Source organism: Arvicola amphibius, chromosome 9 (assembly GCF_903992535.2).
Source record: "Arvicola amphibius chromosome 9, mArvAmp1.2, whole genome shotgun sequence".
In the NCBI taxonomy this organism is placed as follows: domain Eukaryota; kingdom Metazoa; phylum Chordata; class Mammalia; order Rodentia; family Cricetidae; genus Arvicola; species Arvicola amphibius.
The window spans coordinates 50510694-50537751 of NC_052055.2; the positions used below are offsets into that span (position 1 = coordinate 50510694).

General features: G+C 39.7%; 1 protein-coding gene across 1 annotated transcript in view; it reads left to right on the top strand.

Moving 5' to 3' along the window:
* Cntn1 (contactin 1) overlaps positions 1-27058 on the top strand; it is a 91687-nt gene that overhangs the window by 45205 nt on the left and 19424 nt on the right. The window contains exons 14-17 of the mRNA XM_042055736.1: positions 11404-11562; positions 14358-14507; positions 22755-22825; positions 24510-24744. Of these exons, the coding sequence (XP_041911670.1) occupies positions 11404-11562; positions 14358-14507; positions 22755-22825; positions 24510-24744 (615 nt within the window). The remainder of the gene's footprint in view (positions 1-11403; positions 11563-14357; positions 14508-22754; positions 22826-24509; positions 24745-27058) is intronic.

Consider the following 27058-nt stretch of genomic DNA (forward strand, 5'->3'; position numbering starts at 1 on the left):
CATAGGATGTAGAAAATGGCTGGCTCTTTAAAATTAGAACCTACTGTCCTCTTCAATATTTTCTTAAAAATGCAAGGAAAAACTTTTCCAAGTACTACTGTGATTTAAACTGCATTAGCTGTGAAATTATATTTCTCAGTGTAAGTTGAAGGAAAATGGCTTATTTTCAGTCTCTGTCTTTGAGAAACTGGCCAGATTTTGATGAATGGAATTTCTCACTGATCTGTGTGCACAACTTCCTTTAAAAAAATAATCGAGGCCTAGAAAAATTGAAGCAGTCAAGAACCTCGAGGGCCGGAGACTGTTCAGTGTCCACTGCAGTGCTAAGACACGATTTGCTTCTCTGTGTGTGTCCTCACCAGACAGTAATGCCAAATTAAAGTGAGGATCCTGCAAATTATATCCATTTTAAAGCAGGCACAGATAAAGAATGGCACCTAAAGTCTTGTAGGTAAATAAAGATCAAATGGATCGTCTTTAGAAGGTAATTTGAATTATGCTGAAGAGTCACTGTTTTTGCAACTCAATCTTTATATTATGATAATGATACACACTAGGAATATCAGATAAATACAATATATACATATATATATATATATATATATATATATAAACAATTTAATGTATATGCTTCCATGCTATATTGTGATGGATACATTATGCACTATGTAGCAGATGCTATGACAATGTAGGTACTTAATAGAAGAGCAAGGTTTGAGTGAAGACAAATGCCAACAACAGATTGACTATTGTAACACGAAATAATGGAACACTGATTCCAATACAGTCAGTGAGATACGCAGTCAACATGGAAATTCAAATGAAGGCCCTTTTCTATGTTTTTTAATGTTACTTCTCCAGAAGTAACAAACAGATATGATAGCTACCAAACAGATATGATAGCTCTATTACTGCGCGTAGTGTGTGCATAGTCGGACTAATAACAAAGGGAAATTCTGTTCTGCTAACTTACATTACATTTTCCAGTTATGTGGCTTAACGCAGATATAAATACAATAGCAAAATAGTAAATATACTACGTCAGATGGTGTTACGGCTTCATTTTATAATCTTCTCTTTGGCCCCCAAACACTTAAATTTTGATCTCTGTTTTCCTGTAGCTTTTGTTTTGTGTTGACAACACATGATTCACATAGTTTAAAGTCATGAGGCTGAGAAGGTTGATCTACTGGTGAGAGCACACACTATTCTTATAGAGGACCTGGCTTTGATTCCCAGCATCCATGTTAGATGGCTCTTAACATCTTATTATTCCAATTCTAGGAAATCTGACATCTCTGGTCTCCTTAGGCAGCGTCACTCATGCACATAGTCATGGAATAAAAAAGAATAGTTCTTTAAGCATAAGCATTCACAGTGAGTGAGGGTGATACCTCAGTTGGTAAAGGGCTTAAGAATCTAAGTTCAGTCTCCAAGACATAGATTTAGAAATGCGAGGGTGGTGGATTATATTTGTTATCTCAGTGTCACGGGGTCTCAGAGGTGGGTGCCAGGGGTTCACTGGTAAGCCTGCATGCCCCAGTTTGTCAGTTTGGGGTCAGTGAGAGAACCTGTCTCAGAATAAAATGTCCTCTCCACATGCACACCACACACACACACACACACACACACACACACACACACACACACATATCTTTTCAAATGTCTCAAATTACAAAGTACAACAATTTCCTACACGCTCTTTACAAACTTCCTGTCATGGGTAGCGCTGGCAACTATTGATCTCATTTCAACAAGAGGAATCTTAGAGAACTTTCTCAACTGTCACAGTAGAGCACCACCAGAACCTGTCGGATGCTGATGTTTCAAATTAAAATATTGAATTCACCTTTCTCTCCTCTATATTTAATGAACAAATGAACAAACTAGACAATGGACTTTTGAAATGTTAATCTCTATCAATGTTGGAACACATTCTTCATATATGCTTGATCAAATCATTCTCCCAAGTACCACCAGTTATTAATAATCCCAAGTTAAGATAAATAGTTCAGTATTAGGTTATTTAAAATGATAATTTCATTAACATCATGACTTTTCTATTCATTTTCTTAAACAAAAGAAGACAAAAGAATTAGCTTTACTGTTGAAAATAATCCATGGGAAATATTGCTTATGTAAAATCCCTCTCAAGCAGAACCATTTTCTTTTGTGGCGTCTGCCACATTTAGTTTCGAGAAAGTGCATTTCTGTCCTGGGGATGCCATGGGCATGCTGGCTTCTACCTGCCCCCAGCCACCCTCCCCACACAAACCAGTGTACTGGCCCTGACTCTGGTAAAATAGAGCTCTCCCATTGCTTCCTAGGCGCACAAAGGACAGGGAGGATGCCTGGACAAAGCTATTACCTGCTCACGATGTGTGAAGCTGCAATGGCTAGTTTAACGCTTTGGATCCCCTCACTCTGTTAACTGTCTCTGGGATTAAGTGTATTGTACTGTGAGGAAACGAAGGCGTGTTTAAAGGTTGGAGAAGTGAGTCTAGAATTTTCTCTTGATGTTTACAAAGGCAGCCTTTTCACTTCTGGGGTCCTCCACTTTATCTCAACGTGATTTCTGGATGCCACCAGTGTGAGGTCCAGTTCAGTGTTGTGACTTCTCATTAGCTAAGGACAGGGAGACAGTTCTGACACTTTTCCCTGTCAGAGAGCTTTTCCATTATGAGGATTTAGTGTATTTCATTCTCTCAGGTAATTGCAAAGTCTAACAGAAACCCCAAATTACTCTTTCCCAAGAAATAAACCGCCTCAGTTGCTAATTACCTAGTGCTTTCTGTCAGCAGTAGTCACACTGTGGCTCAGGACAGCCTGAAGACTTAGAGGACATTTGTATACGTTCAGCAGTTCATTCCTGGAGCAGCACCCCAGTGTTCCAAAGGGCATTGGAATTCTCAAGAGAGTAACCATATTGCAGGGAAAACTTGAAATCCATGCAGTTCTTAGGAAATGCACCTAGTTATAAGATGTGTATTATTTTTTTAAAAAAATATATTCCTTATGAAAATGCACCATGCACAAACTTCATGTGGGATGAGTGTAGGATGGGGAGGGGACAGGAGAACAGCAGGTGTTCTGATAAGGTCAGGTAGAGGAATGGTGTTCGGGTCTTCTATTGCAGAAGTACACCTTTGACAGCAAAAATATAGCAGCAAATAATGTGCTCGCCATATTTTTGCTTCTACAAAAGTTTTAAGAAATGTTTCAACTGTTTCCTCCATCAGGAAATGGTAAACATGCACAGTGATACATATACTTACCTTCTTGCAAGCACCATGTAATATATGCACGTGGTGCATGGTAGCCCATAAATACATAGATTTTTACAGATTGGGTATAATAATGGATAAAGTGTGCATATCTTCTGAATTCCCAATACTCAGTAAGAATTTGTTTATGACAAACCAGAAGACAGGAGCCCTCTGTGAATATGGAAGAGTTTGGGTTCCGTGGACCTAAAGAACATGCCTCTAAATAGCAGCTCCCAGCATTCCTAGTGTCTCTCAGGGAGAAATCTTTATCTACATTTCAAGAATTTCTCCAAATTCGAAGATGGTTGAGGATCTACATCATTAGGTTCCTCTGGGGTCTTGGATTTACACAACCTACAAGAACACAAAGGCATCTCAGTGTGGAGGATATGCCCTATGTGACTGGCTTTAGCCCCTCTCTATACACTCCTGACCTCAAATTGCAGAGAAGCAACTCTGTAATAGTACAAACTGCCAAAGCCTTTTTCTAATTATATAGTTTCATTAACACATACATGTTCAGTTGTCTGAAAGCTTGGCATTCAGTGATGGGAAGGCTCTGACCTTCAGCATCAGGCAAATAGGTATTAGTATTCATTGCTTCCACTGAGAACAAGAGGTCTCAGGCTGCCCAGTCAGCAAGCATCCGATGCTAAATTTACCAAAGAGAATACTAGTATACAATTTTATGAATATTTTTCTCTCAGAATTTGAATCTAAAATCTTTCTTTCTTCTTTCTTTTTCTTTTGTAATTACAAGTCTTCTGCACATATCTGTTAGTAAGTAGATCTGAACTGGACAGAATGAAATTTAGAATCCAGAAGTTCCAACTTTCTTTTCTCCTTTTTCTTTCTTTCATTTTTTCATTTCCTTTTGTTATCTTTCTTTGGGCAGGGGGAGTTGCCTGTAAGTTCTGGCTTTTGCCAGTGGGTTCTAGTTACAACTCCTGTGCTTACCAACTTTAGTTAGTGCTGAGGAGGAAAGGAGGGTGCCTGAGCCAATGCCCACGGTGTCAGCTTCTCTCCTTTGGGCAAACATCGTTGGTAGCTAGGTGGCTCTTTATTCATGATTTCCACTGTCAAGGATACATGGCAAGTCCCAAAGCGGGTGACTTCCTGCCCTAATTGGGCATCTGGACATTCCCTTCAGCATTAATCTTTCCTCTTGCAGGTAAAAAGAGAAAAGATGGCGAGAAAAACAAGGTGGACCCCTTTCTCCCCGTCTGTGCCAGCCTGCCTCCAACCTGGTGATCTGGACACTCACCTGTTGTGTGAAAGTCCCCATCCTCCAAACCTAAAAAAAAAAAAAAAAAAAAAAAAAAAAAAAAGTGCCAAACTAGATTTGACTAATAAACCCAACCTTGTAGCTTTTGCCATTCCATTGCCCATCCTAGTCTGTAGAGGATGTCTGAGACTTAACATGCTTTGAAGTGAGATGTTTTAAAATACTGGATTAGCTTCACTAACACCTGAAAACAATGCCTAGCATACTAACCAAAGGCATCATATACTAGCCCAGCAAAAGTCCCATGTTTCCCATCCTGTTTTAATTTGAGATTATCCATCTCTGAAGTTAGCCCATTGCCCCCAAATGTTAAGAAGAACTGATGGCATATAATAAGGGGAGCATTGCTGCTACACGAGCTGTTTGATTTATTACAGCAGGTAATGAAATGTTGCTGGCCAATTCACCAATCGTTTTAATTATAGTGCAAGCTGGGTGGGGCCACACTACTAGTGGCTTTCTTACCTAACGCTGTCTTCCACACTTTGGAGGAACAGTTAGAAAACAGCTATAAGCCAGAGATCTGGGAGCAAAGTCTGTGTTTGGGAAGAGAACTTGGACAGTGTATGGAGTGAGATTCATAGGAAGATGATGACCTCTTCAACAGCATGCTTTTACATTAAACTGTCGTCACTCCTACCACGATCCGTCTCGGCCTTCTCCCTCAGGAGGAAGGTTGGGGTTTGAATGAGGATTGCGCTGAAGTGAAGATTGAAACTGGATGTGCAATTCTTCACAGGATTGCTTGCATTTCTTCTGTTTTCTCTATTTGAGGAGGAACCAAACTTAAAATTCAAATTCTTAATGTTTTTTCAAGAAGTAAATTTGCTCTTCTTAGATAGTTTCATGTCTAGCAATGAGATATTATTTAGTCCTTTCATTTAGTGATTTGTGTCCCCAGCTACTTCATCTGTGGTTGGAAAAGCTCAGGAACCATTTGAGGGATGTGTATATTACTCTTGGGTACCACACGGGTGACTGCACTGCAAACGATTTTCAGAGGCCAAGGATCTCGGGATCTCTTATATGCATCCTTTATAACCTCTAGATGTGCTTAGCATAAAGAACTACCTACAAAAATTTCTTTTTTAGTAAATATTTAAAATTATTTTGAGGGTTCTCTGTGTGTCTATAAACATCACCATGGAAACACATGTGAGTCTCCACTTAGGGCATTTTCTTATGTAGTCTGTATCTGAAATGATACCTCCAAGACCAGACAAGAAAACAAAGACTGAAAATTCAGAAAGAAATCTCATGAAAGGAAAGGGTCTGCTTATGTTTAGACAAGGAAGGTTTCTTAGCTTCATTAACTTCCTCTTGCCTCCATCTTATTTCTAACTGGGGTAGAAGTTCTTTTTTTTTTAAATTAATGTCAAAGGATGTTCAGTATTTATTTCTGTCCCGTTACTGCTAAAACTTGAACAGTTGCATGCCACACTGATTTGATTTTATAGCATTACAAATTGCCATTATCCTCACAAATTTTCTGGTATTAGCAAGCAGTTGTAATGAAGGGTCTTTTATTTGGTAAAGGAGAAGCTTTTGGTCAGCTAACATTTACATATTTTCTTCTCTATTGAATAGTTTTATTTTGAGATTGTTTTAATCAAATAAAGGGTGATGGTTTTGATGATTTTTGCTTTTTCAGCCTCTTCAAACTTTTCATCTGACTGCATCACTTTGGTAAAAATTAACATCGGATACAGAATGTGTTCTGTGATGTGATGTCTTCTTCTGTTGTTGTTGCTTTGTTTTGTTTCGTTTTCTTTGTAATTACAAACTGGCCACTCTTCAGAGGAAAGAGAATGTCCACACTGGAATCATGTTTATTTAAAGAATAGGTGATATAACACAGGCTCTTTGGAAATGTTTAGCGGGCAGCGTTCGGAAGCCCTTCACATTGCCGACACATGATCTGACCTTTCTAATTGACATTCCCCGATTTAGTTACACTCTGCTAGGAAAGTTCCTTTGCTATCATGACTGCATTCTGTCTCTGACTGCTCAAGTGCTTCTGGCAATCGTTTCCAGACTAGAATTCTTTTACAAAATATACTAATACCAGCTGTGAGGAGCACTGAGCACCGGTTCTTTCTTCATCTACCAGTAGTCAATGATTTAGTAACAAAATGGGTAAGGTCCAAAAGTAAATTAGTGAAAGAAACTATGTATGTGACAAATGAGAGTCTCTCTGCCACCTCCTGGATAATGGGCAGTTCTATATTCCTTCACTGGGTAACAGAACTGACACCAGCTTCAGTGGTCATTTGTGGACTCCCCAGTGCCTGTGGGAAAGAGGCTGGTACCTAGCTGTGCTTTATCCTACAAGGAGGAAGGGGGATGGCTCAGAGCATCCTCTGTCAACAATCTCTGAGGACACTAAAGCAGGAGAGAGGGAACGTGTGGATGGCAAACAGAAAGGGTGGACCGGTGGAAAAATAGGAGGAGCAGTATATGTTTATGCCTCTGTCTGAGTAGTGCAGGAAGATACTCCCAGCCAAGCACAAGACTGTCCTGAAACCATCTGGCTGGGTCAGGACAGAGAGATCAGCCTGTCTGTGGAGATGTGATACAAGTTCAGAACTATGCAGAGCAGAAGCTCCGGAGAGGCTGTGAGGCAACTGAAATCGGACAGGGGTGAAAACCAGAAAACTACTTTCACCAACTTTATTCTATTCTCCATCTCTTTCTCACCATTTTCCTTCCTTCCTTCCTTCCTTCCTTCCTTCCTTCCTTCCTTCCTTCCTTCCTCCCTTCACTTCTTTTTCTACTGTTTTTGTCTCCCCAAGTGTTTAATGGTGGTAAGAAAAATTAATAACTTGACTTTGCTAGAGCTAGTCACAAAAATATATCACTTCATCACCTGCTGTAAGTTCTTTTCATCCATATAATATTTTCATTAATGTTTGAGAATGTCACACATGCATACAATGTACTTTGATCATATGTGTCCCCACTCCTCCCTCCAACCCATCACAGACCCCCCAACCTTTTCTCCCAACTTCAGGCCCTCTTTTTAATTTGCGAAGCATATATACTCATGGGTGTCAAACCACCCACTTGAACATGACTGACCTACCAGTTGCTACACCTTTGAAGAAAGCTGACTTTCTCTCACCCCCAGCAACAATTACCTTTCAATGTCGGCTGAGTAAATGGTGGAAACCATGAGCCTCTCCCACCTCAAGGTTGGGATGTACACTGTTTTGATTTTGTTTTACTTTCTGTAAGCAACCAAGGCTGTTGTGAGCTCATGTGTCTATCTTATCCATCTTTGCCCTGGTCTTCTCAGACCTCTGGCTCTTACAATATTACCCCCTCTTCTGGGGTTGCCTATAAGCTTTGGGGAAAGCCACTTCACATCTTTAATAATTAAGAGAAAGAAACGAATCGAAGAATAAAACAATTCAAATTCCAAGGCCCCTTACAGATGATGAATTTTTATATTTCGTGATAATGTAACCTTGAGATGAAAATGTTCTCAAAGAAATTATCTTCTTCTGGAAGAGGATGTCCTAAGAAATGCTGATTATATGGCAAATGCTGAAAAAGTGTGCACTGGCCATTGCTTGTGCAGTTCCTGATGTCAGTTCTTCCCATAAGGATTTATTGAGGGTACACAGTGAGGAAAAGAAAGAAGGAAGGGAAGAAAGGAAGGAAGGAAAGGAACTTAAAGTCACAATTGTGTGCAACCTTCAGGGACCTTAAAGGCACAATTATGTGTAACCCCAGTAGCTCCACATCCCTTTGACAAGAGGCTCAGGAAAGGGCTCTGCTTGTTGGTTGCCTTCTTTTGTTGTAGGTTAAGCAGTTTCTTTGTCTCATTTTCTACCACAGCACTGTCATTCTGGGAAAAAAATAACCAACCAAGTAACATTAACATCCACTGCTTCAAACCCTCCTTTGGGAAGCACAGCAGCCTGGCCTGGGGTCAGCTCAGGCCATCTAGAATTCCATGCTCCACAGTAGCTGTACAGTCTGGATTTTCCCTCTCTTCCATCAAATACCACAGAAAACACGTCATTTTCTGGGGTCCCTGCTGCTTTCCGATGATAAATTAGCAGCTCTTGTTAAGAGTAATCATCGCTTCCCAGAGCCGTAACTCCTAGAAAGCTTGCTGCAATAATGACAGCTGACATGTGCTAAGGGTTCTGAGGGACTAAGCCAGCCTGAAACCAAATTCTTTAAGCTTGTTATTTTAGTCACAAGGACAATCTAGTGATGAACTCACATTACTCGCAATTTACATTTGAGAAAGCAAGAACCCCTGAGCTTAAAAACCCTGACTACATTAAATTAGCATATGCATTTTAAAGGCATGCTTATTTTGAACTGTCAAATTCCAACTTTTTAATATTATGATGTTTTTCCTTCTGAGTGGAATCTTTATCTTGGAGACAAATACAAGAAATAACTAGGTGAGAGCCTAGAGAGATGATATAGCCATTAAAGGCTAAGGCTCAGAATAAGAGGTTATGAAGCAGAAAGTCTATTTTATATTAGATGAAAGATTGCAAAGAATATTTTCACATAAGGGTTTTTGGGGTGCTGGCCACTCCTTTCATGCACTCCCTCAGTTTCACCTCCTGGTAATACAGCCTCTCTCAGTATTGGTGTGTTAATAAAGAGTGTGTTTACTATAAGTACTTCAGCTGTGATCACTTCATCCATATGGTCACCAATGGACACTAACAAGCCAGGCGTGCATTCAAGATCAACATTAAAAAAAAAATCACCATATATTTGCTCGGTAATTGTTTTTCAGACACTAAGCAACTCAACACAAATATGTTGCACACATTGTTCCTAACACATATACTAACATACCCATCATCATCCATTCTCTGTGCGATACTGCTCACCTGAAACTCCAAGAATTTTAGAGAAAAACAGCAGGGAAATAATGTGCACATGAGCAAGTAGACATTAACCTGAGAATTTCTTTAGTTCCTTGTAACATTGCTATACTCTAACGCTCAGCAGAGTTGTGGCGTATCATAAAATCTTATGCTCCTTTAAAAAACGGCTTCTCTCCTCTTTTATCCTTTCTAGTTTAGTTCTCTGAAATGCTATGCTCAGCTCTTGGTTTTCCCGTAAGTCTCATTCACAAGTTGTCTTATGTTTCAGTTTGGTTTTTGTACATAAAAAAATGTGTTGTATTACCTTTGAATAGCAAGTGTGCTTTATATTATGTACATATCTATATTTGTTTAACATTAAATATAAGCACACTCATAGACGATTAATTTTAAAAACTTGTTTACATTTATTGTGTTCATATATACCATTCTAAGGAATAAAAGTTACTGCCAGCAACAGGGTGTGTCTTGTGTTTATTGACACAGAAATATTTTCCTCCTTGAGAATGGCAAAGGTGTGAGACATTGCCCATCCCCCAGAAAAACAAATCACATATACAACGAAAGCCACCGAGGCTGCATACTCCCTTGATAGAACATAAGGGAGGCAATAGCTGCAAGATAAAGACAGACATGCGCTTTATCACAACTCACTATTAAAACAAGTGCAACTTAACAACAGTTGATTGCTGTATTTGGTAGGCACAATTCAGTTATAGACGCCTTTGTGGTACAGAGAGAGTTAAGTGGAGGCATTTACTGAATTTCTGCACTCGATGTCTTTTAACCAAAATGATTTAACAGCACATAATGGCTGTAGTTTATTATTTAAAATACCTTCTCTGGCCCTCAGTTTTAAGGATGGAAAAAAATCAAGACCTGAAATCGAAGAACTTGACCCATTTTCTGGCATTTGCCAACTTAACTCTACTTAGTACTTTGCTGGTCAGCTCAATCTTTTCAAACTAAAGAGCCATGGAAACCCCTAAGATCTATCCATTTCAGCCTGGTGCACTTGGTTTGCAGAATAAATAGGTAGCATATTTTCTACAGAATGATGTACCTATGGAAATCTATCTTAACACTGTTTTATGTTCAACAGCCATGGAGTCTTGTGTTCTAAGACTTGTCAACATCTGATGTGATATTTTCAGAGTAGGGGCCTTTAAGTAGAGAGTTACCTTCAATAATTCATTTAAGTAGAGAAATCTCTCTCAATGTAATTTATCTTTATTGTTTTGACTAATAGGAAATTTAATAGCCAAAACCATATATAAAATGATTCTCAGAAATCCAAGTAAAATAGATTGAATGCATTATCATTATGATTAATGTTATGGCATGTAGGTTGTAGTAAGATATTTAATTTTTTCTTGAGAGAGAGAATGAAACACTGGATCAAATATTCTTATATTTGAATTAAATATGGGATTCATGCATCTAATAGGCATTCATTAAAGCTCAACACACTCTAATTTGGATTGGTTTTGCTGAAGCCAGCTACATTTTCTATATCAAACAATAAACTTGTATCATGAGTAAAGTGCTGATTTTTTTATTTGTATATTTTAAAAGAAATATTTATTCAGGGATACAAACACTCATCTGGAGGTCAAAGGACAACTCCATGTGTCTGGGGGTCAGGGGACAGCTTTTGGGAGTCAGTTCTCTTTTTCCGCCATGTGGATCCTGGAGACTGAACTCAGGTCTTAAGGCTTGGTGACAAATGCCTTTACAGGCTGAGCAAGTGTTGGTCCACTGCTGTTTTAACGGCAACATTTACTGCCTTCCTTACAAAGGGACACGTGGAATCATTGCGTGCCAACACAGAATGTGCTATCACTACTTTCTGTCTGCCTTTGAGGAAGAGCAACAACCAACACAAACTGCACTGATTAGAAGAACTTCAGGGAAGCTTTGGTGTTATCCTCATGTGTGTTTACTTCACTAACTGAGACTCACTGAGTTCTTACCCGCATTTTCATCCCAGGCCCTCCAGGCCCTCCAGGTGGCCTGAGAATAGAAGACATTCGAGCTACCTCTGTGGCACTGACTTGGAGCCGTGGTTCAGACAATCACAGTCCTATCTCTAAATACACCATCCAGACCAAGACTATTCTCTCAGATGATTGGAAAGATGCCAAGACAGGTAAGTTTGTGTGTCTAATTAGTCTGTTCATGTTTTCACCTGAATTTCTGTTGGAGAGGGGTGCTGCTTGTTGCTTCCCAGCCACTTAGCTTCCAAATAATCACACAGAAACTATATTAATTAAACCACTGCTTGGTCCATCAGCTCTACCTTCTTATTGGCTAACTCTTACATATTAAATTAACCCATTTCTATTGACCTATGTATTGCCACATGGCAGTGGCTTACCGGCAAAATTTCAGCATGTCTGACTCTGGTAGCTGCTCCATGATTTCTCTCTGACTCTGTCCTTCTTTCTCCCAACGTAGAGCCTAGCTTTCCCCACCTAGTTCTGTTCCACTATAGCTCTACTATAGGCCCAAAGCAGTTCCTTTATTCATTAACTAACAAAAGCAACACACAGACAGAAGACCCTCACACTTCCTTCTTTGTCCCCTTCTAATTTTAAAATTTCATCCCTCCCAGTCTTCCTAAAGTCCCCTTTCTCCAATCCCAATCCCATGATGCCTTCACTTGCTCAAATTGTTAGTCTTTTTTTCTTTTATTACTGTGGTTACATACACACATATAAATGCATAAATATATAAATACAAGCTGCTAAGTTTGTTTAGTCTTTCCTGTATGTTTACTATTTCATAGCTGAGCATTTGTATTGGATAACCAATAAGGAGGTGCTCCTTGGTTGAAGCTAATTCTACTGCTCTCAGCACTCATTAGTTGCCTGTAGTTCTTTGCCTAGGGTGGAGCCCATGAAAATTCTCTCTTCCATGTCAGCATGTCTGCTAGGACTATCGTTGTTAAGGTCTTGTTTAGGCAGCTGTGTCATTGAGGTAACATGGGTGAAGTTTCCTAGTCATTTCTTGGAGACACAATCTCACATGTAGCAGACTTCCTGGTCCTTTGATTATTACAGTCTCTCTGCACCTTCTTCCTTGATATTCCCTGAACCTTGGGTACAGGAGTTGTGTTGCAGGTATATTCACTGGAGCTAGGCTCTCTGTGATCAATAGTTCTCAGAATTATGACCACTTGTGCTTTTCTGTAGTGGTCTCCATTTGTTGGCAAGAGAAGCTGCTTGGATTCATGGTGAGAGCAAAATTATCTGTAGGTATAAAAGCATAAAGATATGCTTTAGAATATAGTTAGGATTAGTTTATATTTGCCTGCAATATATTCCTTCATCCCTCAAAAGGCAAATTTCACATATTATTCTCTGTGTCTGTATGTGGTATGAGTTAGTGTGTACATAATCATATTTGTGCAGATGCACACATGTGGAGACCAGAGTCATCAATGATGTCATTCCTCAGGAGTGTCCACGTGTTTGTTATGATGGACTCTCACTGGGACCCAAGACTGCTGGTTAGTCTAGGGTGACTGACCATCCAGTTCCATTTATCTGCCTGTCTCCATCTCCCTAGATCTGGGATTCCAAGTGTATGCTCACATGCCTGATTTTGTACGTAGATGTTGGAGAGAAAACTCTGGTCCTCACGTTTAAACGTTAGGCATTTTACCAACTGAACTATCTGCCCATCCTACTGGATGCTATTTTCTTGATATCTGCTCGCTGCTCTCTCCTGGAGAAAGTTATATTCACCTCTGAGCCATGGCCTATTAGAGTCTGCCTTCTCATGATTGATGAAAAGGAGACATAGAAAAGAATAGTACAAGCCAATTGTTCCCCCTTTACTCGATGAAGATCTTGGAATTGTTCCAGACCTTTGCTTGCCCTCTTTCCATTATCTAGAATGAAAGTCCTTCTATATGTGAGCTTTAGCACATATGCTGATTCTATGTGAGAGAAAAACCACATATAATAAAAACAGAGAGAAGAGGAAGCCAAATTTTAAATCAGAAAGTCAAAAACATATGTTCAATCTTTTAAACAAAGTTCTGGCAAGATGATAGGACAATTGACAAAATTGGTATTAAAAAAACATAGGCATGGTAAAAACCTGAACTAGCCTTGGCTATGCATGCTAGTATCAAGGGGAAAACTGGACACTGAGCACCACTTCCTCAAAGGCTGTGTGTATAAAAACATGCATAAACAGATGACAGTTCCCCCCAAATAGCGGCATAATGAGTCCAAGGCAGGCCTAAAGAACAATTATCCAACTAGTATACAGGTGTTTACATGCATTTGTATGTAGGCTAATACTAAAATCATGTAGAAATGTTTAAAACAAGCTTAAAATAAGATATAGACCTGTCTTAGTTATGTATTTTTATCGTATCTCAAATAAACAAGCTAAGGTCATATCTTAATGATGATTTGTAATCTCCCCTGTGTGGCCTGATTGCTGAGAACTTATAGCCATATAAGCTTCGCTCCAGATGGTGTAAGTCTACAAAACCTACAAGCAATATGAGTCACAGTGTCATTTCTAATTTGAGCCGAAAATCATCTGTTGCCTGTGGACCACACTAGTGGAAGTTCACCTAATTTCTGCCTTAGGAAACCACCACCTTTGCTTTTGCTCCAAGGGAATGCCTCTTTTCTACTCAAGACGTAGCCCACGGATTAGCAGCGAGACTGAAACTAGGACCCTGGCAGAGGTTTAGGGTTCCAGCCCCCACCTCAGGGTTTCTAGACAGGTGAATTGCACCAACTTGTGTCTCTTACTCTAGTTGGTAATCAGTCCCCTCTCTCTCACGCTTCTCTAGCTCCCTTCAACTCAGCATTTGCCATTGATAGATGTTTTATGCCAACCCATTGTGTATGTGGCACCTCTAGATACAAAAATAACTTACTCAATTACTAATATCTATTTTATGTTGATTTTATTTAGATCCCCCAATCATCGAAGGAAACATGGAGGCAGCAAAAGCTGTGGATTTGATCCCGTGGATGGAGTATGAATTTCGAGTGGTTGCAACCAATACTTTAGGTACAGGAGAACCCAGCATACCCTCAAATAGGATCAGAACAGATGGCGCTGGTATGTGCAATAACCTTTGCAAATTCCATAGCTTATGATACAATACCCCTTTAATATACTAGAATGTGTTGGTAAATATTTTCCATCATCAGTGGTTCATCTAAAAATGTATGTGTAGCCCCAAACAAAAAAAATAAATACTAAAATATTATTGTAGGAGATACATTAATTATATTAAAAATCTATAAATTTCACATTTCTCACCATATTCCACCACAAACTATTCAAATAAAGTCTCTATGTAGTATATTTAAGTTTTAATGTAAATTGTGAATCTTCACACTGGATTAAACAAGTTCAATATTTGGGAGGTTCACCATATTGGTGTACCACAAAACATTTACAGTTGAATACCCATGTGACTAGCATATATGAGCAGAGGTTAAAGGGCAGGAATGATCTGGAAACAAGGGAGCTGGTAAAGGTTCATGGGGTCATGGCACTGAGGAGTCATGACATAAGACATAGGGTATGTGCTCTGAACTTCAGGCTTCATTCTAACTAGGTTCTCATAGCAGCTAAGCCAATTCTAATTTACATTTTATACTAACTACCCATTCCATTTAAATACCCTTGATTTTTAACAAATACTCCATTCTTTCTTTATCCCATGTTTCTAAGGTAAAATGTTGTTCTGATTCTGACAATATTTCTTCTTTTTATTAATCCCTGTCTATCCAAAAACAATGGGGTGTCTCAGTTCACTTATTTTAACTTTCCTTGACAAAAATCATAGCTTCATTTGAGTTCAAGATTTTAAAAAGATGATTGACTGCCATTAAAATTCTATGGTGGTTCCTTAATATCACTTACCCATATTTTTGGCTGCCCCAGTTCTTGACCTGATTTCCAAATAGAACTATAAGTTTTAATATCATGGGGATGGCCATAATGAATTTCCTTCCACAGTTAGCTTTACCCAGCTGATCAGATGAACATGAGAGTGGCAAAATGAAAATATCATTGAAAGCCATGATTTGTTTGGAAAGTCTACCCCAGTGTTTATTAATGGCTTGGATCCTTTCAGAGAGTTGATTTAAGTCAAGGCTCATGTTTGTAACTTCAAACTTCAAATCCAGGTGTCTCTTCCAAATCACTGAGCTGTGTCTTTAAGACAGCTTTTCAAGCAGAGCTCTGAACACTTATCTACTTTATGAACTTGGATTAAAGTCTTTTACCTGAAGTGTAAAATTAAATGTCACCAGAAGTTTTTGTTTTAGTTTCGTTTCCTACAACATGACCTGGAACATTCCGTTTTCGCTACACCACAGAAGGTTCATTAGGAAGAAGGCGTGATCCAGGTTAAAATGTATGAGACACAGACACCACATAGCCAGGTCTTGGGTTTGCTTTTTTATTGCTGCCTCAGATGCCACCTATGTTGCAATGGTGGCCTATGTATGATGATTTGAAAAACAAAGACAAACAAATGGAGCGTGACGTGACTGGCGGTTTTGACCACAGAATTCCACAGCAAGAAATCAAACTTGATTTGTTTTAACAAGCTTTCATTTCAGAATAAAATTTCAGGAAAATCCCAGTGTTTAAGTTGGGTTAGATAAATATTCCAATTGTAACATCATACCTGTCTCAAGTTTTTAGGCCATTTGTTCTTCATTGAGTTGAATTGATTTTTTATGGTGCAAACAGTATATTTTCTGAGCACCAGTTTTTTTAGAGAATATTGTCCACAGAGTAGAAAACAATCTTTGGCATTGCTCATCGGTAGAACCTCACTTTTTTTCCTTTTCCCTTTTTTTCCTTTTGGTTTTTAAAGACAGGGTTTCTCTGCGTAACTGCCCTGGTTGTCCCTGAACTCGCTCTGTAGACCAGGCTGGCCTTGAACTCACAAAAATCCACCTGCCTCTGCCTCCCAAGTGCTAGGATTAAAGGCATGTGTTATCACTGCTCAGCTAGAGACTCACTACCTGAATAAAAATAGTAGGTGGTCAATCTTAAGTAATTTTTAAATCCCATAGTAGAAGTGATTGTTTTTTAAACCTCAGGAAGGTTAAATTTGATTATCTTATACTGAAATCTAGGAAATAATTTATAACTAATGCCCTTCTAGGAGTCATACATTTATGACTTCAACTGTGCAGAGTTAAGAGTTTTCAGTTAGTGTCCTATCCCTACATTAGTGAAAAAGCTGTTTCAAGAAGACATGAAACCTAAAATCTGTGAGAAGGATGTTATTTCCAACCAGTTTCTTTTTAAAATTTTTTTACTTAGTTATTTTTAATTAAATGGTATTCCTTCTCTGGCATTCTTATGACTTTCTATAAATGCCATCAGAGCTCAACAGAGAACACAGCAATAACATGCTGTCTCCTTCCCAGTCTAAGATCCTGTCCCAGGAACAAAGTTTGCTCTTCTTCACTTAGTTTGTGGGGAAAAAAATCTCAGCAGTCTACAACACGTACTAGTCCACCAGAAGATAATTTTCAGTCTTTCATTGACCAGCTTCAATTGTTGCCATAGTTCCCTATGTGCTGCAAGGAGCCGCTTGTTCGTCCCAGCTGCCCAGAACCAAAATAATCACACAGAAATTGTATTAATTAAAACACTGCTCGGTCCATTAGCTCTAGCTTCTTATTGGCTAATTTTACATCTTAATTTAGCCTATTTCTATTAATCTGTGTATCACCATGTGCCAGTGACTCACCGGTTAAAGTTCCCAGCATCTTTCTCCACTCCATGGCTTCTCTGTGGCTCTGCCTTTCTTCCTCCTAGCATACAGCCTACCTTTCTTCACCCAGTTCTGTTCTTCCCCGCCATAGGCTCAAAGCAGTTGTTTATTCATTAACCAATAAAAGCAACACATAGACAGAAGGACCTCCCACACCACCTATGTGTTCTCTGATAGACTGCACACTCTCTGTTTGTATTGCTTTGCCTAATTCTCACAATAATTTTGCCAGATCAACACTATTACTGTTGATATCCCCTTCAATTAGGTGTTTTATATAATGTAGCATATTCTTCTTCATGAGACCCTCCTGCCTCAGCCACCTGAGCTGTACAGTTATAGGTGTATTTCACCAAGCCTGTGTCATCATTCCAGATTTATAGATGAGTAGGTTAAGCTTGGCCAATGTGATGCAGTGTTTAGATTTAGGTCATTCTTGTCCACTCTAACATAGTGGTAGCTGCTGGCCATTGATCTGTCGAAACCCTGCCTCATCGCTTCAGAGGCCTGTGACTCAGTACACATTTCTCCACAGTTACTTAATATTCAAGGCCTCGGAGAAGGGCGAAGGGCACTCTTTAGGTTCAGCTAAGTATATTGTAAGATGTTTTCATGTGAAGAAATAGAAGACGTTTGTAATTTGAGAAATACAGTTTTGATTTAAAATGTTAGCAAATGCATCCCCTTTGCTATGTATCATCACAGGACTTATACCCACATCAATATCTCTGCAGGTGAAGGCAGATTAGTTTTGATAGCTCTCATATGTATTTGCTAGTTCAAATCACTTTAACGAGGAAATAACATCACAGCCAAGAATGACACGTAAAACATATAGTTTTATACCTAATGAAACGATTCTACTCTTCTATTTTCATTTTCTCTGTTTTATTTTTTTGTTTTCCATCTTTCTTTTTCTTAAATATGTTTAATAGGAGAGGAAACATATTAGTAACAATAATAGTATAAGGAAATTCCTTATCATTGTTGTGTGGAAATAAGTTTAGCAAATGCACTAGAATGATTCTTTTGTTTCTCATAAACAAAAAAGAACACTAGAAATCTTTAATCCTTTCACTTCTTTTAAATAACAAAAAACAAGTGGATTGAGATATTAAGAAAAAAATTTATTGTTTATTATGTTGTCTGCTTACAACCTTTATTTCGGCCAAACTAAATGTCTTCACCTGAGCTGAGTTACTCTTTTATTGTAAGTTCACTGAGGGAGTCACAGAGCTATGTGGCAGCCTCTTTATATTTATAAATATTAGAACATTTGGTCTCGCTGGGTGAGACATCGTGGATTCCAATATGATTGCATCCGCCAATAGGAAACCATCTGTTTAAAATGGGAGCCATGTCAGAAGCCTTAGAAGTGTGCTCTACCACCAGACCAGGGTCTCACAAGTTATAAACACTGTACAGTTCATGTGATTGTACTAGTAGCACTTCATAATTGTATAGTAATGATATAATCATATTGTAATCTGAAAACTAAAAGGAGCTATTAAAAAAGAAAACTCTATATATTGAAAATAGAACACTGAATGTCAATCCCTAGTTTTATAGACTGACTTATGCAATCATATTCAATCTCTTAATTTTTTATCATAATGAAATTTTGTTATAAATTGAAATTTTGATGTTTAGATTTTTGAGTTAGGATGACTATACATGATAAAGCACTAATCAAAAATAACTTGTCAGCTTATTATGTATCAAAAGCCAATCTTTAGAAAATACGATTTTCATATTCAGAATTCTTACATGCCAGCTGTTATATTGCCAAATAAAGTCCAAAGATCTTTTTACTGAAAATTATTTAAAGATTAAAATATAAAGTAAAATTGGAAATATTTTGTTCTTTCATTGGAAAAAATAATTGTGATGTTGACTTCATCTCCAAGTTGTTTTTGGATCTATAAACTGAAACATACAGGCCCTTTTGTAAATAGAAATAAAACACTCTTTATCCAAAATGCTGGCAAAAGGATGATTTAAAACATCTTACTATAAATTATAAGTATTGTTTATTCACTATTAATAATTTATAATTTTTAAATATTAGTTCAAGTCTGTTTTGATAATTTATGTCTTAAAGAACACCAAATTTGTTCTCTGTTAAGTGCCCAGAGCCTGAAATGAAACATGTCTGCTAATTTTTAAAAATTTTTTATTATTAAAAATTTCTGCCTCCTCCCGACCTCCCATTTCCCTTCCCCCAACCCACTTCCCTCCCCATCCCTCTCCAGTCCAAAGAGCAGTCAGGGTTCCCTGCCCTGTGGGAAGTCCAAGGTCCTCCCCCCTCCATCCAGGTCCAGGAAGGTGCACATCTAAACAGACTAGGCTCCCTCAAAGCCAGTACATGCGGTAGGATCAAAACCCAGTGCCATTGTCCTTGGCTTCTCAGTCAGCCCTCATTGTCCGCCATGTTCAGAGAGTCCAGTTTGATCCTATGCTTTTTCAGTCCCAGTAGAGCTGGCCTTGGTGAGCTCCCATTAGATCAGCCCCACCATCTCAGTGGGTGGGCACACCCCTTGCAGTCCTGACTTCCTTGCTCATGTTCTCCCTCCTTCAACTCCTCATTTGGGCCTTGGGAGCTCAGTCCAACGCTCCAATGTGGGTCTCTGTCTCTATCTCCATCTATTGCTAGATGAAGCTTCTGTGGTGATATGCAAGATACTCATCAGTATGGCTATAGTAAAGGGCCACTTCGGGCTCCCTCTCCTCAGCTGCCCAAGGAACTAGCTGGGGACATCTTCATGGATACCTGGGAACCCCTCTAGAGTCAAGTCTCTTGCCAACCCTAAAATGGCTCCCTTAATTAAGATATCTTCTTCCCTGCTCCCCTATCCACCCTTCCTCCATCCCAACCATCCCATTCCTCCAGGGTCTCCCCATCCTCCCCTCCTCACTTTTCTCTCCCCATCTCCCCATCTCCCCATCCTCCTGGATATTGGAAGTAGACTAGATTGCCAGGCAAAAATTGGGATCTTGGGGGTGGGGTTGGGGTAAGGGGAGGTGCCTGATAATTTTTATCAAGATTTACTTCCCTGGGAAATAGCATTCCGTGGGAAGGCTTCCTCCTTGAGCAGGGCTGAGCATAGAGTGCCAGCTGCACTGCTCTCTGAATCAATTTAGACACATTATATGTCAATTCCCTCTGTAGAAAACTGCTTCTACCTTGCTGAAACTAAAAGTAATCAAAAAGTTAACAATCTAGGCAAAATATTTTAGTAAGAGACGCAGTTCTTACCTTTGAGTTTTTCATGTTTTGAGTTTAACAACATGAACAGACTGGATAATCTTTGAAAAGAAAATGAGTCTTAAATTCATCACTTGAAGCATGCTAGAAAGTATTTTATTTATCACAAAATAGAAGACATTTAGTACAATAGAGACATAGACTATTTTTAGCTTTTATAACTTATACGGGTTAAATTTCTTTGTAATGAAAAACATTACAAGGAAATGTCTTGGCAAAAACACTTGTCCTATGAAGAAAAATATTTGATTCCGTGCATTTTTATAACAGTTTATTTAATATTACTTTGAAATTATTTCCCCACAATCACTCTACTTGTATTTAGAGAAAAAAATATTTGATTTATTGATTTTAGAAAAACATGCTCGTTAGGCTTTTCATAGCATACAGAAATCTAAATTTAGAATATTAGTTATGGGGCTAAGAACATTTACAGATTTTAACATCCTAGTCTGCAAAATATATATAGTATATACACACACACACAATATTAACAAGTAAATTACACTTCATCTCTTAGCATCCTTGTGTGCCCAGTTTCACCCTCTAGTACACAGTGGTGACAACTGAATAATAAATTTGTCTCTTGGGCTTCATATTAATCTCTTCATGAGGAAACGAGATTGCATAGCTTGATGGACAGGATCAGCATGCATTTTTGTTTCTACACTGCTGAAGTACGTATTTCATCAAGGAATTTATATAGCTGACATGCACATTTTAAAGATACTTCTTTGAGTCACAGCTCTTAGTTAGGCTGTGATGCCCCCTGAGTGTCACCTTGTTAGGGATGTTTTGAGCTAGGCGTGGCTAGGTCCGATTGTAAAGAAATTTAGTCCTGGAAGTACTAACACTTCATCTCCTTATTTGTGAACAGATTTGGGTGACAGCTCACATGGAGCCAATGCATTTGTGAGGGGAAGTGTATGTTTCTTTAGGAGCATTGAGCTCGACCCACATTGCTGAGAGTGCCGGGACAGGCACGTCTAGTAAGAAGCCAAATCCATGTATTAAACAAAAGGCAGTGCCTACTCTGGAGGGATTCCAAGGAGAGACAACCAAGAGACCACTGAGCTGGGCAGATAAGAGCAATGTGGCTTTTTTTTTTTTTTTGGTTTTTCGAGACAGGGTTTCTCTGTAGCTTTGGAGCCTGTCCTGGAACTAGCTCTTGTAGACCAGGCTGGCCTCGAACTCACAGAGATCCGCCTGCCTCCGCCTCCCGAGTGCTGGGATTAAAGGCGTGCGCCACCGCTGCCCGGCTAGCAATGTGGCTTTTAAAAGAGTAAGAAAGAGTGACATCTGGGGCTGAAGGAGGAAACATCGTGACTGTTAAAAATTGATTATGGGGTCAAGTACAAACCAGCTGTGTGTTAGTTCTTTCTTGAACATTTGTGTCTGAGTTCTTCCATGTACCTCTGTGTGTAAGTTCCTAAATGCACATCTGTGTGTGAGTTCTTCCATGCACCTCTGTGCATGAGTTCTTCCATGCACCTCTGTGTGTGCTCACCATGCACATCTGTCCTCTGTGTGTGAGCTCTTCCATGCACATCTGTTCTCTCTGTGTGAGTTCTTCCATGCACATCTGTCATCTGTGTGTGAGTTCTTCCATGCACATCTGTCCTCTGTGTGTGAACTCTTCCATGCACATCTGTCCTCTCTGTGTGAGTTCTTCCATGCACATCTGTCCTCTGTGTGTGAGCTCTTCCATGCACATCTGTCCTCTGTGTGTGAGTTCTTCCATGCACATCTGCATGTGAGTTCTTCCATGCACATCTATATGTGAGTTCTTTCATGTACATCTGTGTAAGTTCTTCCATGTACATCTGTGTGTGAGTTCTCCCATGCACATCTGTGAGAGTCCTTCCATACACATCTGTATGTGAGTTCGTCCATGTACCTCTGTGTGAGTTCTTCCATGCACATCTGTATGTGAGTTCTTCCATGCACTTCTGTGTGTGAGTTCTTCAATGCACCTCTGTGTGTGAGTTCTTTCGTGCAGAACAGTATGTGAGTTCCTCCGTGTCCATCAGTGACAGGAGAGGTGTGCTAGCCTGGGGTTAAGGAAGGGCACATAAAGAACAGTTCTCTAGTGTAGAAACTACATGATGTAGTCTTCCACAGACACAGAGACCGAAGCAGATGTGAGAGGATGAATGCACACTTCTGCGGCTCCTGCTGCAGCTGACTGTGCTCAGTGGATGAAGAATGCATGGCTTCTGGGTTAAATAAGAACCTCATTCTCGGAAAAGACATCCTTAGCTTCTATTAACTTTTTGCAATTTACTTGTTTCAGCACCAAATGTGGCTCCCTCGGATGTAGGAGGTGGCGGTGGAAGCAACAGAGAGCTGACGATAACATGGGCGGTGAGTACTAACAAGCTGCATGGGAGAGACAATTATCTAGTTTTTAATGCAAACCCTTTTTTATTAGAATAAATCGAAAATAAAAAGAAATAACCCGTTCAAGAGAATACCTACTTTTCCCCCAATAAATGCATATCAGATTTCATATCTTTCTGTGCTTGGGAAGCACTTCCTGTGCCAGACAAGACACTGGCTGCCCAGAGAAGTGTTGCTCTAGAAAACACCCAGCTATTTGATCCCACAGCGATTGTGAGCACACGGCATCTTCTAATCTATTGTAAGTCATGTAACCTTTTGCCTGGGTATTTATACACTAAAGATTCTGTTCACAAATGACATCAAATCCATTTCTAAACAAAACACCGGCTCTGGCTCAAGCCTGACTTCAGCACTGCTACAACCCATCTTAATCTGCTGTAGCAGTCGCCCAAAGGGCCTGACACTAAGAGTCAAGCATTTCGCTCAGTTTTCATGACTCAGAAGAAAACTCTATGTCAGCCTCTGGATTTTCAAAGCAGCAGCTGTGTAGACAGGGAGCAGAATAACAGTCACAGATTGTCTGAGTGAGGCTTCTGGCACCTGCACAGACACATTCTGCGCAAATTCTTAGTATTCAACTGTTGAAGATAATAGTCACAACAAGATGTCAATGATGGTAAGAAAATTACCAGGTTTTATCTTTTATTCCTTTCATGAATTAAACTGATTCATCCAAGAAATGGGTATATAGTGGAAAGTGACTTAACTCTGCTATGTGATCATTTAAATCAGATCTTCAAGTGAGATTTAGGAAAAAAATTTTTGCTAGTTTGAAAGCATGTGTGTGTGCTAGAGCTAATATTATATCCCAGCATTTATAAAAATTGAACCTACAGAAAATGCAAATAGAAGGTATTAGAACAGCCCTCGACACAGTGCTGCCTATACTGTCACAAACTGTGCAAATGACAATTGTCTTCCAGAGAAACCCTGAGTAAGTTCCAGGAAAAGAAGCCCTGCTGCAGTGTTCAGAATGCAGCTGCCCAAAGCCAGCCCCTTACACATGGGAGTGGCTCTGTCCTTCCTCCCAGGCACCCGCTCCTACTCCTCCTAGAAATCACTTCCTGATGCTAACTTCAATGTTCTGGAGTCTGGGTTCCTATAGATTCCTTAGTCATTCATTCTGCATTTTTTTTCATCTGTGCTCTAGTTTCTAAGGATGAAGAGGAAAGGAAATACACGAAACCCCTGTCTTTGTAAAACTTAACTTGTAGGAGTTGAATAGCAGTAGATGAAGAAGCTAAATGTGTGGAGTTGACTGAGACAGTGTGAAGGGGAAGAAAGGAAAGCCAGGAGGTGGCACATAGGGTACTGCAGATTCTTACAGTGGCAGATTCCATGGGCTGAGAAAATACCGAATGGAAGGTGGTACTTCTCCCACAATGAGGGAGGCAAGAACTAATTGGGAGTGGATGTGATTGGGGTTGTGGGCACATAGATGCTTAGGGAGCATCAAGAACAGCACTCCAGGAATGGCATCGTCTCATGGATGCATATACTTGGGGGCTCTGGCATCCTCATAACTATCCCTAATTTATGAAATATTGTTTTACCAAGGGCATTCTTCTCTGTGTGACTGTCTTCTCATACGATTCTTCCTAGTAACTGTATCACAAGCTTATTTGTTATTTGAATTTCTGTTTAGCCTTTGTCAAGAGAATACCATTATGGTAACAATTTCGGCTACATAGTGGCATTTAAGCCATTTGATGGAGAAGAATGGAAGAAAGTGACAGTTACTAACCCAGATACTGGTCGCTACGTCCACAAAGACGAAACCATGACCCCTTCCACTGCGTTCCAAGTAAAAGTGAAGGCGTTCAACAACAAAGGGGATGGGCCCTACAGCCTCATCGCCGTTATCAACTCAGCACAAGATGGTAGGTGAACGAGAGACCTGGCTGGCATCAGGGAGGAGGAAAGCTATGTTGACTACTAGGCTTCTGTTTGTTTTCCTTTAGGCATGGATGGTATGTTAAGCTCTTCCAATATTCCTGTGCATGCAGTAAGCGAGTATTCTCTTAAGCCAATTTTAAATGTCAGCCTTTCCATGTAAATTACAGAAATGCTGCTAAAAATATTTTAAGTCCTTTTCAGTTTTCTGATTCTGTCCTCGTAAATTAGAGCATCACTCTTAAAATAGTCAGCTGATGAAATCCAGTCCCAGTCTCATGATTATAATTTTGAGACCTGAATTCTCCAAGTTTGAATAACTACGTGAACTCAATGTTTTTACGTATGTTTTTGAAAAAATATTTTGTTATTCTGTGTATGTGGTTATTTTGCTTACACATAATGGGCTTCAGATCCCGTGGAAATGTGGTTGCAGATGGTTGTGAGACATCGTGTGGGAGCCAAACCTGGGTTTCTCTGAAAGGCCAGTGAGTGCTTACAATTACTGAGCCATCTCTCCAGTCCATGGGGACCCTTCTGGTGTTCCTCGGGTAACATCTACCTTGATTTTTGTTTTTTGCTTTTTTTTTGTTTTGATTTTTCGAGACAGGGTCTCTCACTTCTCTAAACTGGCTGCATTGTCTGGCCAAGAGTCCCAGGGATCTATCTGCCTCTGCTTCCAGCTGAGGATTCACAGGCATGTACCACAATACCTAGCATTTTCCTTTTCTGCATACAGTCCACAGCTCAAGCTAGGGTTCTTGCAGGGCTAGACAGCTAGCTGAGCTCGTTCTCCAGCCAACTGAAATTTTCTTTAAAGGAGAAAAACTGTGCCTGCTAGGCTTGCTCTTTTCTGAAGAGAAACAGAGGGGAAGTAGATCTGGGGTAGAGGATGTGGGGAGGGACTGGGAGGAAAGGAGAGAGGGAAATGTGATTGAGGTGCAATATATGAGACAAAAAAAAATTAACTAAAAGAAGAGAGAAACGTGCCTTGTAAGCTATTTTAGGAGTGGGCAGCAAGACTATCACGGTTCTTTGTTTTCTGGGATCTTTCTGTAAACTATGCATACTAGTTGAGGACTTTTTATGTAAATGTAAACAGCAAACAGTTTTGGATTAAACACAATTAGGTTGCTTTCTGTGATTCTCCATCCAAACTGTGAAGCTCTTCATTTGCCCATATTTCTACTTAAAAATATGAGGCAGGGCTGGAGAAGGCTCAGGTGGCAAAGTACTTACCTTGCGCACGTGAGGACCTTAGATTGATTCAAACCAAGCACATAGAAAAAGTGAGGAGCCACAGTGTGTCAGTGACCTCAGCACTGGGGAGGTGGAGGCAACAAGAACCATAATGCTCACTGGCCAGCCAGGCTAGCTAAACAAATGGGCTCCAAGTCCACTGGCCCTATCTGAAAAAAGGCAGAGAAGCAGTTGAAGAAGATGTCTGAGGATAATCTTACCTTTACATGCTCATACATACATGTATATATGCACCTGTGCACACAACACAAAAGACATAGTAGGGCCAGGGAGAGGACTCTCCTGGCCAAGTGCTTCCTGGGCGGGAGGACCAGAGTTTAGCTCTCCAACACCCATGTGAGAAAAAAAAATATCTTGGTGACTCCTGTTTATAATTCCTGTGCTAAGACAGAGTTTGATGGCCAGCTACTCTCGTCTAAGCAGGGTACTTCACGCTCAGTGAGAGGGGCTGTCCCAAAAGATAAGGTTAAGAAATGTAGGGGAAGACATCTGGCATTGACCTCTGGCTTAACACACACACACACACACACACACACACACACACACACACACACACACACAGAGAGAGAGAGAGAGAGAGAGAGAGAGAGAGAGAGAGAGAGAGAGAGAGAGAGAGAGCATATGTAAAAGATATGCATCCCTATTATGTTTCCTTATTCATATGTTCTCTGCCAATAATTGATGAATGGAAAAGACACGGAGATTCCATGCATTTTTTGGTGCATGAAGGAATAACACTAAAGAAAGAATTCAAAAACTAAAGTATCGTGTACATTTCGTTTGTCCTTTTAGGAGAAAGAATCCAATATTTTAGGCTGGCTGGTTTACATGGTGTGTTGTTATTTTGAGACAAAATTTCATAGACTGTGCAACCCCGGCTTGCCTTAAGCTCTCGGAAATCCTTCTGCCTCAGCCTTCTATAATTACAACTGTGTGCCACCAGCCTGGTGAATCAATGGGAATCCTCAATATATGTTCCTTATTAGTTTGTTATTTCTAAAAAAGGTAATGCATTTCAAATTATCTTATGCTGTCTTTAAA